We start from the raw sequence: 16,331 nt of genomic DNA on the forward strand, positions 1-16,331 counted from the left end.
ATTAGTTGTGATGGTTAGGGTAAGGGTCAGGCATTAGTTGGGATGGTTAGGGTAAGGGTAAGGCATTAGTTGGGATGGTTAGGGTAAGGGTAAGGCATTAGTTGGGATGGTTAGGGTAAGGGTAAGGCATTAGTTGGGATGGTTAGGGTAAGGGTCAGGCATTAGTTGTGATGGTTAGGGTAAGGGTCAGGCATTAGTTGGGATGGTTAGGGTAAGGGTCAGGTATTAGTTGTGATGGTTAGGGTAAGGGACAGGCATTAGTTGGGATGGTTAGGGTAAGGGTAAGGCATTAGTTGTGATGGTAAGGGTAAGGGTAAGGCATTAGTTGTGATGGTAAGGGTAAGGATAAGGGTAAGGCATTAGTTGGGATGGTTAGGGTAAGGGTAAGGCATTAGTTGGGATGGTTAGGGTAAGGGTAAGGCATTAGTTGTGATGGTAAGGGTAAGGGTAAGGCATTAGTTGGGATGGTTAGGGTAAGGGTAAGGCATTAGTTGTGATGGTTAGGGTAAGGGTCAGGCATTAGTTGGGATGGTTAGGGTAAGGGTAAGGCATTAGTTGTGATGGTAAGGGTTAGGGTAAGGCATTAGTTGTGATGGTTAGGGTAAGGGTCAGGCATTAGTTGGGATGGTTAGGGTAAGGGTAAGGCATTAGTTGTGATGGTAAGGGTTAGGGTAAGGCATTAGTTGTGATGGTTAGGGTAAGGGTCAGGCATTAGTTGGGATGGTTAGGGTAAGGGACGAGGGAGTGCATTGTGTGAATGAGTGTCCTCACAAAGAAAGAAGTACACGGCTGTATGTGTGCGTGTGCGTGTGCGTGTGCGTGCGTGTGTTTTAACCTCTTGGCAGCAGACGATAGTGTGTCCTTCCTGGTGACGGAGGTGGAGTCTCTCTTTCGTCCAGATGTTCCTCCGTTAGCAATACAAGACATTGAGTAGGCTTCACGCAGCGCAGCACCACCTGCAGGAGGTTAAACCAGTTAAAGACTGACCAGTTAAAGACTGACCATAACCAGTCAAAGACTGACCATTACCAGTTAAAGACTGACCAGTTAAAGACTGACCATTACCAGATAAAGACTGACCAGTTAAAGACTGACCATTACCAGATAAAGACTGACCAGTTAAAGACTGACCAGTTAAGACTGATCATAACCAGTTAAAGACTGACCAGTTAAAGACTGACCATTACCAGTTAAAGACTGACCAGTTAAAGACTGACCATAACCAGTTAAAGACTGACCAGTTAAAGACTGACCATAACCAGTTAAAGACTGACCAGTTAAAGACTGACCATAACCAGTTAAAGACTGACCAGTTAAAGACTGACCAGTTAAAGACTGACCATAACCAGTTAAAGACTGACCAGTTAAAGACTGACCATTACCAGTTAAAGACTGACCAGTTAAAGACTGACCATAACCAGTTAAAGACTGACCAGTTAAAGACTGACCATTACCAGTTAAACGTTACCTTTCCCTCCATGTTGTTTCTTGGTCGAGGAGGAAGTGGAGACTTCGGAGGCGGCGAGGCGGCGAAGGACATCAGCGAGAGCAGCTTTCATCACCGTCAACTCATCTTCCTGCTGCTGAACACGAAGCTCCAGAGCAGAAAGACGATCGTTGACATCTGACACACTCGCTCCGGACATGCTGTCATCTACCGGGAGAAAGAAACACTGGATCTGAATATATAGCAGAAAACAACCTGACAACAACAAGACAACAATAGAACAACCAACAAGACAACAACCGGACAACAGCAGGACAACAACCGGACAACAACAGAACATCCACAGGACAACAACTGGACAACAGCAGGACAACAACTGGACTACAACCGGACAACAGCAGAGCAACAATAGAACAACCAACAAGACAACAGCAGGACAACAACTGGACAACAGCAGGACAACAACAGGACAACAACTGGACTACAACCGGACAACAGCAGGGCAACAATAGAACAACCAACAAGACAACAACCGGACAACAGCAGGACAACAACTGGACTACAACCGGACAACAGCAGGGCAACAATAGAACAACCAACAAGACAACAGCAGGACAACAACTGGACAACAGCAGGACAACAACTGGACTACAACAGGACAACAACTGGACAACAGCAGGGCAACAATAGAACAACCAACAAGACAACAACCGGACAACAGCAGGACAACAACTGGACTACAACCGGACAACAGCAGGGCAACAATAGAACAACCAACAAGACAACAACCGGACAACAACAGGACAACAGCAGGACAACAACTGGACTACAACCGGACAACAGCAGGGCAACAACAGGACTACAACAGAACAACCACAGAACAACAACTGGACAACAACCGGACATGCTGTCATCCACCGGGAGAAACACTGGATCTGAATATATAGCAGACAACAACCGGACAACAACAAGACAACAATAGAACAACCAACAAGACAACAACCGGACTACAACAGAACATCCACAGGACAACAACCAGACAACAGCAGGGCAACAACAGGACAACAGCAGGACAACAACTGGACTACAACCGGACAACAGCAGGGCAACAACAGGACTTCAACAGAACAACAGCAGGGCAACAACAGGACTACAACAGAACAACAGCAGGGCAACAACAGGACTACAACAGGACAACAACCGGACTACAACAGAACATCCACAGGACAACAACAGGACTTCAACAGAACAACAGCAGGACAACAACCAGACAACAGCAGGGCAACAACAGAACAACAGCAGGACAACAACTGGACTACAACAGAACATCCACAGGACAACAACCAGACAACAGCAGGGCAACAACTGGACTACAACCGGACAACAGCAGGACAACAACAGGACGTCCGGGCGCACCGATAGCTCAGTTGGTAGAACGGGCGCCCATAAGGCTGTGTCTTAACCGCGGCAGGCCGGGTTCTGATCCAACCTGCGGCCCTTTCCGCATGTCACTCCCCCCCCCCTCCCCCTTTCTAGACTATTATATCCACTGTCCAATAAATAAACAACAACAACAACAACAACAACAACAGGACTACAACATCTCTGCTGGTCTCTAACAGAACCAGGTCTGGATCTCTGCAGGTCTCTAACAGATCCAGGTCTACATCTCTGCAGGTCTCTAACAGATCCAGGTCTACATCTCTGCAGGTCTCTAACAGATCCAGGTCTACATCTCTGTAGGTCTAACAGATCCAGGTCTGGATCTCTGCAGGTCTCTAACAGATCCAGGTCTACATCTCTGTAGGTCTAACAGATCCAGGTCTGGATCTCTGCAGGTCTCTAACAGATCCAGGTCTACATCTCTGTAGGTCTCTAACAGATCCAGGTCTGGATCTCTGCAGGTCTCTAACAGATCCAGGTCTACATCTCTGCAGGTCTCCAACAGGTCCAGGTCTTTAAACAGGTCTGTAGGTCTCTAACAGGTCTGTAGGTCTCTAACAGGTCCAGGTCTGCAGGTCTCTAACAGGTCTGCAGGTCTGCAGGTCTCTAACAGGTCCAGGTCTGCAGGTCTCTAACAGGTCCAGGTCTGCAGGTCTCTGACAGGTCTGCAGGTCTCTAACAGATCTACAGGTCTGCAGGTCTCTAACAGGTCCAGGTCTGCAGGTCTCTAACAGGTCCAGGTCTGCAGGTCTCTGACAGGTCTGCAGGTCTCTAACAGGTCTCCAGGTCTCTAACAGGTCTGCAGGTCTCTAACAGGTCCAGGTCTGCAGGTCTCTAACAGGTCTACAGGTCTCTAACAGGTCTCCAGGTCTCTAACAGGTCTGCAGGTCTCTAACAGGTCTGCTGGTCTCTAACAGGTCTGCAGGTCTCTAACAGGTCTACAGGTCTGCAGGTCTCTAACAGGTCTGCTGGTCTCTAACAGGTCTCCAGGTCTCTAACAGGTCTGCAGGTCTCTAACAGGTCCAGGTCTGCAGGTCTCTAACAGGTCTGCTGGTCTCTAACAGGTCTGCTGGTCTCTAACAGGTCCAGGTCTGCAGGTCTCTAACAGGTCTGCAGGTCTCTAACAGGTCTGCAGGTCTCTAACAGGTCTCTAACAGGTCTGCAGGTCTCTAACAGGTCTGCTGGTCTCTAACAGGTCTGCAGGTCTCTAACAGGTCTGCTGGTCTCTAACAGGTTTGCAGGTCTCTAACAGGTCTACAGGTCTGCAGGTCTCTAACAGGTCTGCTGGTCTCTAACAGGTCTCCAGGTCTCTAACAGGTCTGCAGGTCTCTAACAGGTCCAGGTCTGCAGGTCTCTAACAGGTCTGCAGGTCTCTAACAGGTCTGCTGGTCTCTAACAGGTCTGCTGGTCTCTAACAGGTCCAGGTCTGCAGGTCTCTAACAGGTCTGCAGGTCTCTAACAGGTCCAGGTCTGCAGGTCTCTAACAGGTCTGCAGGTCTCTAACAGGTCCAGGTCTGCAGGTCTCTAACAGGTCTGCAGGTCTCTAACAGGTCCAGGTCTGCTGGTCTCTAACAGGTCCAGGTCTGCAGGTCTCTAACAGGTCTGCAGGTCTCTCACAGGTCTCAGGGTCTCTAACAGGTCTGCTGGTCTCTAACAGGTCTCCAGGTCTCTAACAGGTCTGCAGGTCTCTAACAGGTCCAGGTCTGCAGGTCTCTAACAGGTCTGCAGGTCTCTAACAGGTCTGCTGGTCTCTAACAGGTCTGCTGGTCTCTAACAGGTCCAGGTCTGCAGGTCTCTAACAGGTCTGCAGGTCTCTAACAGGTCTGCTGGTCTCTAACAGGTTTGCAGGTCTCTAACAGGTCTACAGGTCTGCAGGTCTCTAACAGGTCTGCTGGTCTCTAACAGGTCTCCAGGTCTCTAACAGGTCTGCAGGTCTCTAACAGGTCCAGGTCTGCAGGTCTCTAACAGGTCTGCAGGTCTCTAACAGGTCTGCTGGTCTCTAACAGGTCTGCTGGTCTCTAACAGGTCCAGGTCTGCAGGTCTCTAACAGGTCTGCAGGTCTCTAACAGGTCCAGGTCTGCAGGTCTCTAACAGGTCTGCAGGTCTCTAACAGGTCCAGGTCTGCAGGTCTCTAACAGGTCTGCAGGTCTCTAACAGGTCCAGGTCTGCTGGTCTCTAACAGGTCCAGGTCTGCAGGTCTCTAACAGGTCTGCAGGTCTCTAACAGGTCTGCAGGTCTCTAACAGGTCTGCTGGTCTCTAACAGGTCTCCAGGTCTCTAACAGGTCTGCAGGTCTCTAACAGGTCCAGGTCTGCAGGTCTCTAACAGGTCTGCAGGTCTCTAACAGGTCTGCTGGTCTCTAACAGGTCTGCTGGTCTCTAACAGGTCCAGGTCTGCAGGTCTCTAACAGGTCTGCAGGTCTCTAACAGGTCCAGGTCTGCAGGTCTCTAACAGGTCTGCAGGTCTCTAACAGGTCCAGGTCTGCAGGTCTCTAACAGGTCTGCAGGTCTCTAACAGGTCCAGGTCTGCTGGTCTCTAACAGGTCCAGGTCTGCAGGTCTCTAACAGGTCTGCAGGTCTCTAACAGGTCTGCAGGTCTCTAACAGGTCTGCTGGTCTCTAACAGGTCTGCAGGTCTCTAACAGGTCTGCAGGTCTCTAACAGGTCCAGGTCTGCAGGTCTCTAACAGGTCTGCTGGTCTCTAACAGGTCTGCAGGTCTCTAACAGGTCCAGGTCTGCAGGTCTCTAACAGGTCTGCTGGTCTCTAACAGGTCTGCAGGTCTCTAACAGGTCCAGGTCTGCAGGTCTCTAACAGGTCTGCTGGTCTCTAACAGGTCTGCAGGTCTCTAACAGGTCCAGGTCTGCAGGTCTCTAACAGGTCTGCAGGTCTCTAACAGGTCTGCTGGTCTCTAACAGGTCTGCTGGTCTCTAACAGGTCCAGGTCTGCAGGTCTCTAACAGGTCCAGGTCTGCTGGTCTCTAACAGGTCTGCTGGTCTCTAACAGGTCCAGGTCTGCAGGTCTCTAACAGGTCCAGGTCTGCTGGTCTCTAACAGGTCTGCTGGTCTCTAACAGGTCCAGGTCTGCAGGTCTCTAACAGGTCTGCAGGTCTCTAACAGGTCTGCTGGTCTCTAACAGGTCCAGGTCTGCAGGTCTCTAACAGGTCCAGGTCTGCAGGTCTCTAACAGGTCCAGGTCTGCTGGTCTCTAACAGGTCTGCTGGTCTGGATCTTCTGGAGGAGCGCTTGTTTTGAGGCCTTGCCGCCGCCGGAGGGGCGGTGCAGAGTTCTGATAAATACAGCAGTGACACGTGTAAAGCCGCCAGAGGCGCGTGCGGGTGTCTCCGTCCCGCCGTGCACGGACCGGAGTCCCGGTGGAGTCCCGGTGGAGTCCCGGTGGAGTCCCGGGTCTCCGGGTCTCTAGCGGCGGATGGACTCACCTAAGCTGCCGGTGAATCCGTCCATTGTCCGGGAGGAGAGCGGAGCGGAGGTCCGGGCTGGAGGCGGGCTGGAGGCCTGCTGGAGGGGGAGAGAGGAGAGAGGTAGCGCGGGGCCTCCGCAGCAGGGAGGAGGGAGAGGGGTCCGGGTCTGTCCCCGCAGCGCAGCGCTGCTCGGCGGGTCCGTCTGGAGGGTCAGAGAGGATCCACAGAGAGGAGAGGAGAGGAGAGAGAGCTGCTGGAGGGGGAGAGCTGCTGGAGCTGCTGGAGCTGCTGGAGTTTAGCTGCTTCTCTGTTTTCTGTTTCCGACTCCGCCTCACCGGCAGCGCGCGCTTCCACCGGAGAGGGGGGGAAACGGGGGGGTCAGGTTTCAGAGATTAAACACTGCAGCGCCACCTACCGGTCACTCTTTATATTATATATTATATATTATATATTATTATATTATATTATATTATATATTATTATATAATTATATATTATATATTATTATATCATATCATATTATATATTATATTTTATATTATATCATATTATATCATATTATATCATATATATTATATTATACTATATATTACATTATATCATATTATATTATATCATATTATATCATATTATATTATATATTATATTATATCATATTATATTATATCATATTATATCATATTATATCATATATATTATATTATACTATATATTACATTATATCATATTATATTATATCATATTATATCATATTATATTATATATTATATATTATTATATAATATTATATTATATATTATATTATATCATATCATATTATATATTATATTATACTATATATTACATTATATCATATTATATTATATATCATATTATATTATATCAAATTATTTTATATTATATCATATATGATATGATATATATTATACTATATTATATTATATACTATATCATATATTATATTATATCATATTATATTATATTATATATTATACTATATTATATTATATTATATCATATTATATTATATCATATATGATATGATATTATATATTATACTATATTATATATTATATTATATATTATACTATATTATACTATATTATATATTATATTATATATTATATTATATATTATACTATATTATATTATATTAAATATATTATATCATATCATATATGATATGATGTTATATATTATACTATATTATATCATATCATATTATATTATATTATATCATATTATTTTATATTATATCATATTATATTATATATCATATTATATTATATTATATATTATATTATATTATATCATATTATATTATATTATATTATATATTATACTATATTATATTATATATTATAGTATATTATATTATATTATATATTATACTATATTATATTATATTATATATTATATTATATTATATCATATCATATTATATTATATTATATCATATTATTTTATATTATATCATATTATATTATATATTATATTATATTATATTATATATAATACTATATTATATATTATATTATATCATATTATATTATATATTATACTATATTATATTATATATTATATTATATTATATTAAATGTTATATTATATTATATCATATTATATTATAATATATTATATCATATATGATATGATATATATTATACTATATTATATATTATATCATATTATATTATTATATATTATATTATATCATATTATATTATATATCATATTATATTATATATTATATTATATCATATTATATGATATTATATTATATATTATAATATATTATATATTATATTATATTATATTATATTAAATATTATATTATATTAAATATTATATTATATTATATTATATCATATTATATTATATCATATATATGATATATTATACTATATTATATATTATATTATATTATATATAATACTATATTATACTATATTGTATTATATCATATTATATTATTATATATTATATTATATTATATATTATATATCATATTATATTATATGATATTATATGATATTATATTATATTATATATTATACTATATTATATTATATATTATATTATATTATATATTATATTATATTATATATTATACTATATTATATTATATATTATATTATATTATATATTATATTATATTATATTATATTATATTATATATTATATTATAGACTTAAACAGATGTGTTCTAGTGTTCATCATGTTCTCTCTGAGAGATTAATATCTTTCCTTCTTCATGTGTAGAACAGATATGACTCAACCACCTGGTGGCGAACAGAGGCCTGAAGTTATCAGATCAGATCAGATCAGATCAGATGTTCCTATATATTCTCCTGTTGGTATTGACTCTTGTTGTGAGTTGTTTGGTGGATGATTGAACTCTCTATCAGTAACAAGGAACAAACAAGACATATTGATTGATTGAATCCACCATCAGGAGCCTCAGTAGCGGTGGAAGATCCATACACAGCCACAACAGCCTGGCACCTCCTCCTCATGCTGGTCACCAACCTGGTCACACGTTGCTGTGGGATGGCGTTCCATTCCTCAACCAGGATTGGTTGCAGGTCAGCCAGCATGGTTGTGTTGGTCACTCTAACACGTACAGCACGCCCAAGCTGATCCCACAAGTGTTGAATTGGGTTGAGGTGTGGACTCTTGGCAGGCCGTTCCATTCTCTCTCCTCCCACATTGTGGAGGTAGTCTGTGATAACCCTGGCTCTGTGGGGGGGGGGGGCGTTGTTTCTTGGAGGATGAAGTTAGGTCCCAGATTGTGGAGATATGGGATCACCACTGGCTGCAGAATCTCATCCTGATATCTCCCTGCATTGAGATGGCCTTCAATGATGACAAGCCTTGTTTTGCCAGTGAGGGAGATGCCCCCCCCCCCCCCCCACACACCATGACACTGCCCCCACCAAAAGCTGTTACTCCATTGGTGCAACAATCAGCATAGCGTTCTCCACGTCGTCTCCAGACTTTGACCTGCCATCCAACTTTGGCAGACAGAACCTGGACTCATCACTGAATATGACATTCCCCCACATGTTCAGGTTCCATTGTCTGTGTTGTCGATACCAGCGCCAACGGGCCTGACGGTGAAGGGCAGTCATTGCAGGCTTCCTGGTAGCCTTATGAGAATACACTGTTTACCATTGGCAGAGCATTTGGGAACATTTTTCTTGGGCGCTCCCCACATCATCAGCTGTGCTGCTCCTCCCACAAATACATGATCCTTACAAGTGTGACATCATTGTGAAGGTAAATAACCAGGCTTTCCAACCATGTAGAATACAATGACCATTAGCATTGGAACAACAGAGAAATAATCCACCAAACACAAGTTTACTAACTTCTTTTTCCCAGTTACTTTATTTATATATGTATATATATATATATATATATGTATATATTGACAGTTATTGTCAGTTATCGTCAGGTTTTGGTTTGTAAGGTGTGAATGTGGTCTACTGGGAGCAGAGCTGGACCTGCGATAGCGACTGACCTCGTTCAGGTGGAGCAGCCGGTCGCTGAAGGAGCTCTCCGATGCTGCATCAGGTGGGAGTCCTTACTTATTCCTTAATTTATTAAAATAACTAATATATTTATTATTACTGATACAATGTTTTTTGTTTTCATAACATTAATAACATTATTACGTCTGTAATCAACACAAAGCTTTTAAATGAAGGTTTCTGCACTTTTTCTTCTGATAAACTAAATAAAATATGAAACAAACTCCGACCAAACTTCATTTTTATTTTGATGAATATAAAAGACATAAAAATTCACTTTTATAAAAACAGAATCCCTTCAAAATAAAACTCAAACACAAAAACTAGAATTAAATCATTAATTCATGAAGAGGAAATCAGAAATCAGTTAAAACAGAACATTTATACAATAATTCAGAATTTTCTCTGGTTTGTTCTGATCGGCTCAAATATCCTGAAAAACATTCAAACAAAAAACTTTATTCATTCAAAGCTCGTTAACATGAATCCAGTGTTAATAAAGTTTTCATATTCAATCACATGATCACATGACCTGAACCTTAACTTCAGTTATACTCCTCTCTTCTTCTGTGGTTTCTGAAGTGCTGCAAGGATTCAGTTAATGTCAAACTATTTCAATAAGTCACCGATCAATTAGTGATCAATTAGTGATCAATTAGTGATCAAATTCTGATAATCAATTCATAATTTCAGTCAATCATAAATTCTGTTATTCTCCAGTAAATCATTTCATCACATGATGTTCAAAAACTGAAACACAAGAAGACCTGAGTTCAACCTGAAGATGATGATGATGATGATGATGATGGAGGAAGCACTGAACAGTAAACAGCCAGTCAGGTCAAAGGTCACACTGGTTCAATAAACATTCACAGAGAGGATTGAAACTGTAAACAGGCCTGAAGTTGCAGATCGAAACAAAGTGTGTTCGTTCTTAAACGACGGTGAAGGCAGTCTGGTGCACAGCGGATCGTTCTTAAACAACGGTGAAGGCAGTGGGATAAAGAGCGGACACACATGTCTGTCAGACGACGAAGCTTTCAGTGACAAAACAACATGATCAACAGAACTAGGTCACATTGTCAAACATTATTAGATGCATCTTTACTAGACGCCATGTCCTCAGTTACCATAGCAACAAGGTCATCAGAAGTCCATCTAGCCGATGACAGGAAGTGACGGCAGGTACAGCAGAGTTACTGAAGAAGGAGAAGAAGAAGAAGAAGGCACGTCTGACTGAAGAAACTCGGTGCACCTGGTGGAGGCCCCGCCCCCACGGATACAGGCCCCGCCCCCTGTAGGCGTGGCTTCAGTAGGTGAATCTGACCTTCTCAATGTCAGAGATCAGAGTCCTGGCCAGGTAGATCCCCACCATCTGTTCACAGGTAGAGTGACACACATCAGGTACGTACTGCTGAGTCACCACAAACCAGTAGGAAGCAGTAGGAACCAGTAGGAAGCAGTAGAAACCAGTAGGAACCAGTAGGAACCAGTAGGAAGCAGTAGGAACCAGTAAAAACCAGTAGGAAGCAGTAAAAACCAGTAGGAACCAGTAGGAAGCAGTAGAAACCAGTAGGAACCAGTAGGAACCAGTAGGAACCAGTAAAAACCAGTAGGAACCAGTAGAAACCAGTAAAAACCAATAGGAACCAGTAGAAACCAGTAGGAACCAGTAGAAACCAGTAGGAACCAGTAGGAACCAGTAGAAAGCAGAAGAAACCAGTAGAACCAGTAGAAATCAGTAGGAACCAGTAGGAACAAGTAGGAACCAGTAGAAACCAGTAGGAAGCAGTAGAAACTAGTAGAATCAGTAGAAACCAGTAGAAACCAGGAAAAACCAGGAAAAACACAATCTCAGGATGATTGATTGATTGATTGAACATTAAAGACGACCGGTACTAACAAGAGTTAGTACCAGTTGTACCAGTACACAGTAGTACTCAGTACTGTAGCAGTAGCAGTACTCAGTACTGTAGCAGTAGCAGTACTCAGTACTGTAGCAGTAGTAGTACTAGGACAGCAGGTATTTGTACCTGCAGCAGAGAGATGACGATGAAGACGATGGCCACGGTGAACAGATTTCCAGGTAACCAGTCCTCCAACGCAGCGATGCAGCCTTTAGTGTAGATGTGCTCACTCCACTCCCTCTACAGGAACAGTAGAACCAGTTAGAACACTTTAGAGCAACTTGTTCTGTAACGTTCTACAGGAACAGTAGAACCCGTTATAACAACCTGTTCTGTACCGTTCTACAGGAACAGCAGAACCAGTTATAACAACCTGTTCTGTACCGTTCTACAGGAACAGCAGAACCAGTTATAACAACCTGTTCTGTACCGTTCTACAGGAACAGTAGAACCCTTTAGAACAACCTGTTCTGTACCGTTCTACAGGAACAGTAGAACCCATTTGAACAACCTGTTCTGTACCGTTCTACAGGAACAATAGAACCCGTTAGAACACATTAGCAAAACCTGTTCTGAACCGTTCTACAGGAACAGTAGAACCTGTTTCAACCCATTAGAACAATCTGTTCTGTACCGTTCAACAGGAACAGTAGAACCCGTTAGAACCCGTTAGAATGGTAAATGGACTTGGACTTATATAGCGCTTTTCTAGTCTTCCGACCACTCAAAGCTCTTTACACTACATGTCAGCATTCACCCATTCACACACACATTCATACACACATTCATTCACACATTCATACACTGATATCAGAGGCTGCTAAGGAGCCAACTTTGCCCATCAGGATCTAATCTAAATACTCATCCACACACCGATGGCTCTGCCTTCGGGAGCAATTTGGGGTTAAGTGTCTTGCTCAAGGACACATCGACATGTGACCGGGAGCAGCCGGGGATCGAACCAACGACCTTCCGATTGGTGGACAACCTGCTCTACCCTCTGAGCCACAGCCGCCCCCAATAGAACAATCTGTTCTGTACCGTTCTACAGGAACAGTAGAACCCATTATAACAACTTGTTCTGTACCGTTCTACAGGAACAGTAGAACCCGTTATAACAACTTGTTCTGTACCGTTCTACAGGAACAGCAAAACCAGTTATAACAACCTGTTCTGTACCGTTCTACAGGAACAGTAGAACCCGTTATAACAACCTGTTCTGTACCGTTCTACAGGAACAGTAGAACCCGTTAGAACAACCTGTTCTCTACCGTTCTATAGGAACAGCAGAACCCGTTAAAACAACCTGTTCTGTACCGTTCTACAGGAACAGTAGAACCCGTTAGAACAACCTGTTCTGTACCGTTCTACAGGAACAGCAGAACCAGTTATAACAACCTGTTCTGTACCGTTCTACAGGAACAGTAGAACCCGTTATAACAACCTGTTCTGTACCGTTTTACAGGAACAGTAGAACCCGTTATAACAACTTGTTCTGTACCGATCTACAAGAACAGCAGAACCCGTTAGAGCAACCTGTTCTGTACCGTTCTACAGGAACAGCAGAACCAGTTATAACAACCTGTTCTGTACCGTTCTACAGGAACAGCAGAACCAGTTATAACAACCTGTTCTGTACCGTTCTACAGGAACAGTAGAACCCTTTAGAACAACCTGTTCTGTACCGTTCTACAGGAACAGTAGAACCCATTTGAACAACCTGTTCTGTACCGTTCTACAGGAACAATAGAACCCGTTAGAACACATTAGCAAAACCTGTTCTGAACCGTTCTACAGGAACAGTAGAACCTGTTTCAACCCATTAGAACAATCTGTTCTGTACCGTTCAACAGGAACAGTAGAACCCGTTAGAACCCGTTAGAATGGTAAATGGACTTGGACTTATATAGCGCTTTTCTAGTCTTCCGACCACTCAAAGCTCTTTACACTACATGTCAGCATTCACCCATTCACACACACATTCATACACACATTCATTCACACATTCATACACTGATATCAGAGGCTGCTAAGGAGCCAACTTTGCCCATCAGGATCTAATCTAAATACTCATCCACACACCGATGGCTCTGCCTTCGGGAGCAATTTGGGGTTAAGTGTCTTGCTCAAGGACACATCGACATGTGACCGGGAGCAGCCGGGGATCGAACCAACGACCTTCCGATTGGTGGACAACCTGCTCTACCCTCTGAGCCACAGCCGCCCCCAATAGAACAATCTGTTCTGTACCGTTCTACAGGAACAGTAGAACCCATTATAACAACTTGTTCTGTACCGTTCTACAGGAACAGTAGAACCCGTTATAACAACTTGTTCTGTACCGTTCTACAGGAACAGCAAAACCAGTTATAACAACCTGTTCTGTACCGTTCTACAGGAACAGTAGAACCCGTTATAACAACCTGTTCTGTACCGTTCTACAGGAACAGTAGAACCCGTTAGAACAACCTGTTCTCTACCGTTCTATAGGAACAGCAGAACCCGTTAAAACAACCTGTTCTGTACCGTTCTACAGGAACAGTAGAACCCGTTAGAACAACCTGTTCTGTACCGTTCTACAGGAACAGCAGAACCAGTTATAACAACCTGTTCTGTACCGTTCTACAGGAACAGTAGAACCCGTTATAACAACCTGTTCTGTACCGTTTTACAGGAACAGTAGAACCCGTTATAACAACTTGTTCTGTACCGATCTACAAGAACAGCAGAACCCGTTAGAGCAACCTGTTCTGTACCGTTCTACAGGAACAGCAGAACCAGTTATAACAACTTTTTCTGTACCGTTCTACAGGAACAGTAGAACCAGTTAGAACAGCCTGTTCTGTACCGTTCTACAGGAACAGTAGAACCCGTTATAACAACTTGTTCTCTACCGTTCTACAGGAACAGCAGAACCCGTTAAAACAACCTGTTCTGTACCGTTCTACAGGAACAGTAGAACCCGTTAGAACAACTTGTTCTGTACCGTTCTACAGGAACAGTAGAACCCGTTATAACAACTTGTTCTGTACCGTTCTACAGGAACAGTAGAACCCGTTAGAACAACCTCTTCTGTACCGTTCTACAGTAGAGACAGGAAGTTACATTTAAAAAACCGGAAGCCTCACCTTCTGTTTGTTTCTCACGTCGTAGCCACACTGAGTGTTCACCACCGAGTCCTGAAACACACACACAGCAACCACGGTGACCAATGACGTATATTGATCAGTATTATTAAACTGTTATGTAACCATGGTGACTAATGACGTATATTGATCAGTATTGATCAGTGATTAACTCACAGCAGGATCAGCGTTGCAGCAGGAGAAAGGAACTCCACACTTCTCTCTGCTGCGATGAGTTCCGTTACAGCTGAAATAAACATTCAGATCCCAGTCGTCCGGTTCCTGAGCTCCACAGCAGTGGTTCTGTTAATAGAACAAGACACTAAAGGTTTAACTAAAGGTTCCTGAGCTCCACAGCAGTGGTTCTGTTAATAGAACAAGACACTAAAGGTTTAACTAAAGGTTCCTGAGCTCCACAGCAGTGGTTCTGTTAATAGAACAAGATACTAAAGGTTTAACTAAAGGTTCCTGAGCTCCACAGCAGTGGTTCTGTTAATAGAACAAGATACTAAAGGTTTAACTAAAGGTTCCTGAGCTCCACAGCAGTGGTTCTGTTAATAGAACAAGATACTAAAGGTTCCTTAGCTCCACAGCTGTTGTTCTGTTAATAGAACAAGATACTAAAGGTTCCTTAGCTCCACAGCAGTGGTTCTGTTAATAGAACAAGATACTAAAGGTTCCTTAGCTCCACAGCAGTAGCTCTGTTAATAGAACAATATACTAAAGGTTTAACTAAAGGTTCCTGAGCTCCACAGCAGTGGCTCTGTTAATAGAACAATATACTAAAGGTTTAACTAAAGGTTCCTGAGCTCCACAGCAGTGGTTCTGTTAATAGAACAAGATACTAAAGGTTTAACTAAAGGTTCCTGAGCTCCACAGTAGTGGTTCTGTTAATAGAACAAGATACTAAAGGTTCCTTAGCTCCACAGCTGTTGTTCTGTTAATAGAACAAGATACTAAAGGTTCCTTAGCTCCACAGCAGTGGTTCTGTTAATAGAACAAGATACTAAAGGTTTAACTAAAAGTTCCTGAGCTCCACAGCAGTGGCTCTGTTAATAGAACAATATACTAAAGGTTTAACTAAAGGTTCCTGAGCTCCACAGCAGTGGTTCTGTTAATAGAACAAGATACTAAAGGTTCCTTAGCTCCACAGCTGTTGTTCTGTTAATAGAACAAGATACTAAAGGTTCCTTAGCTCCACAGCAGTGGTTCTGTTAATAGAACAAGATACTAAAGGTTCCTGAGCTCCACAGCAGTGGTTCTGTTAATAGAACAAGATACTAAAGGTTCCTTAGCTCCACAGCAGTAGTCCTGTTAATAGAACAAGATACTAAAGGTTCCTGAGCTCCACAGCAGTGGTTCTGTTAATAGAACAAGATACTAAAGGTTTAACTAAAGGTTCCTGAGCTCCACAGCAGTGGTTCTGTTAATAGAACAAGATACTAAAGGTTTAACTAAGGT

At 42.4% G+C, this 16,331-nt stretch overlaps 2 protein-coding genes and 1 long non-coding RNA gene across 10 annotated transcripts in view; 1 reads left to right on the forward strand and 2 right to left on the reverse strand.

Moving 5' to 3' along the window:
• LOC119484311 (echinoderm microtubule-associated protein-like 4) overlaps positions 1-6,619 on the reverse strand; it is a 41,597-nt gene extending 34,978 nt beyond the window's left edge. For 5 of the 8 annotated variants that reach the window (XM_037763052.1, XM_037763050.1, XM_037763048.1 and 2 more), the window contains exons 1-3: positions 6,324-6,615; positions 1,469-1,654; positions 836-956 (exon numbers count right to left, since the gene is read on the reverse strand). In XM_037763052.1, the coding sequence (XP_037618980.1) occupies positions 836-956; positions 1,469-1,654; positions 6,324-6,348 (332 nt within the window). In that variant the 5' untranslated portion in view covers positions 6,349-6,615. Of the gene's footprint in view, positions 1-835; positions 957-1,468; positions 1,655-6,323 lie in introns of all 8 variants that reach the window. The other 3 variants (XR_005205954.1, XM_037763051.1, XM_037763049.1) reach the window with 3 other exon arrangements.
• Positions 6,620-10,062: 3,443 nt separating this feature from the next.
• LOC119484313 (tetraspanin-14-like) lies at positions 10,063-15,194 on the reverse strand (the record flags this gene model as incomplete). Its single annotated transcript, XM_037763053.1, is given in 4 exon segments — positions 10,063-11,213; positions 11,872-11,985; positions 14,874-14,924; positions 15,048-15,194. Coding segments are annotated over 4 exon segments (378 nt in total), but the record flags the coding sequence as incomplete, so codon positions are not given.
• A 78-nt stretch (positions 15,195-15,272) lies between these two features.
• On the forward strand, positions 15,273-15,628 carry LOC119484314. The gene is made up of 3 exons (XR_005205955.1): positions 15,273-15,322; positions 15,397-15,546; positions 15,597-15,628. It is a non-coding gene; the product is annotated as an uncharacterized LOC119484314 (long non-coding RNA).
• Positions 15,629-16,331: the final 703 nt, after the last annotated feature.

Source organism: Sebastes umbrosus, unplaced genomic scaffold (genome assembly GCF_015220745.1).
Source record: "Sebastes umbrosus isolate fSebUmb1 unplaced genomic scaffold, fSebUmb1.pri scaffold_143_arrow_ctg1, whole genome shotgun sequence".
NCBI lineage: Eukaryota > Metazoa > Chordata > Actinopteri > Perciformes > Sebastidae > Sebastes > Sebastes umbrosus.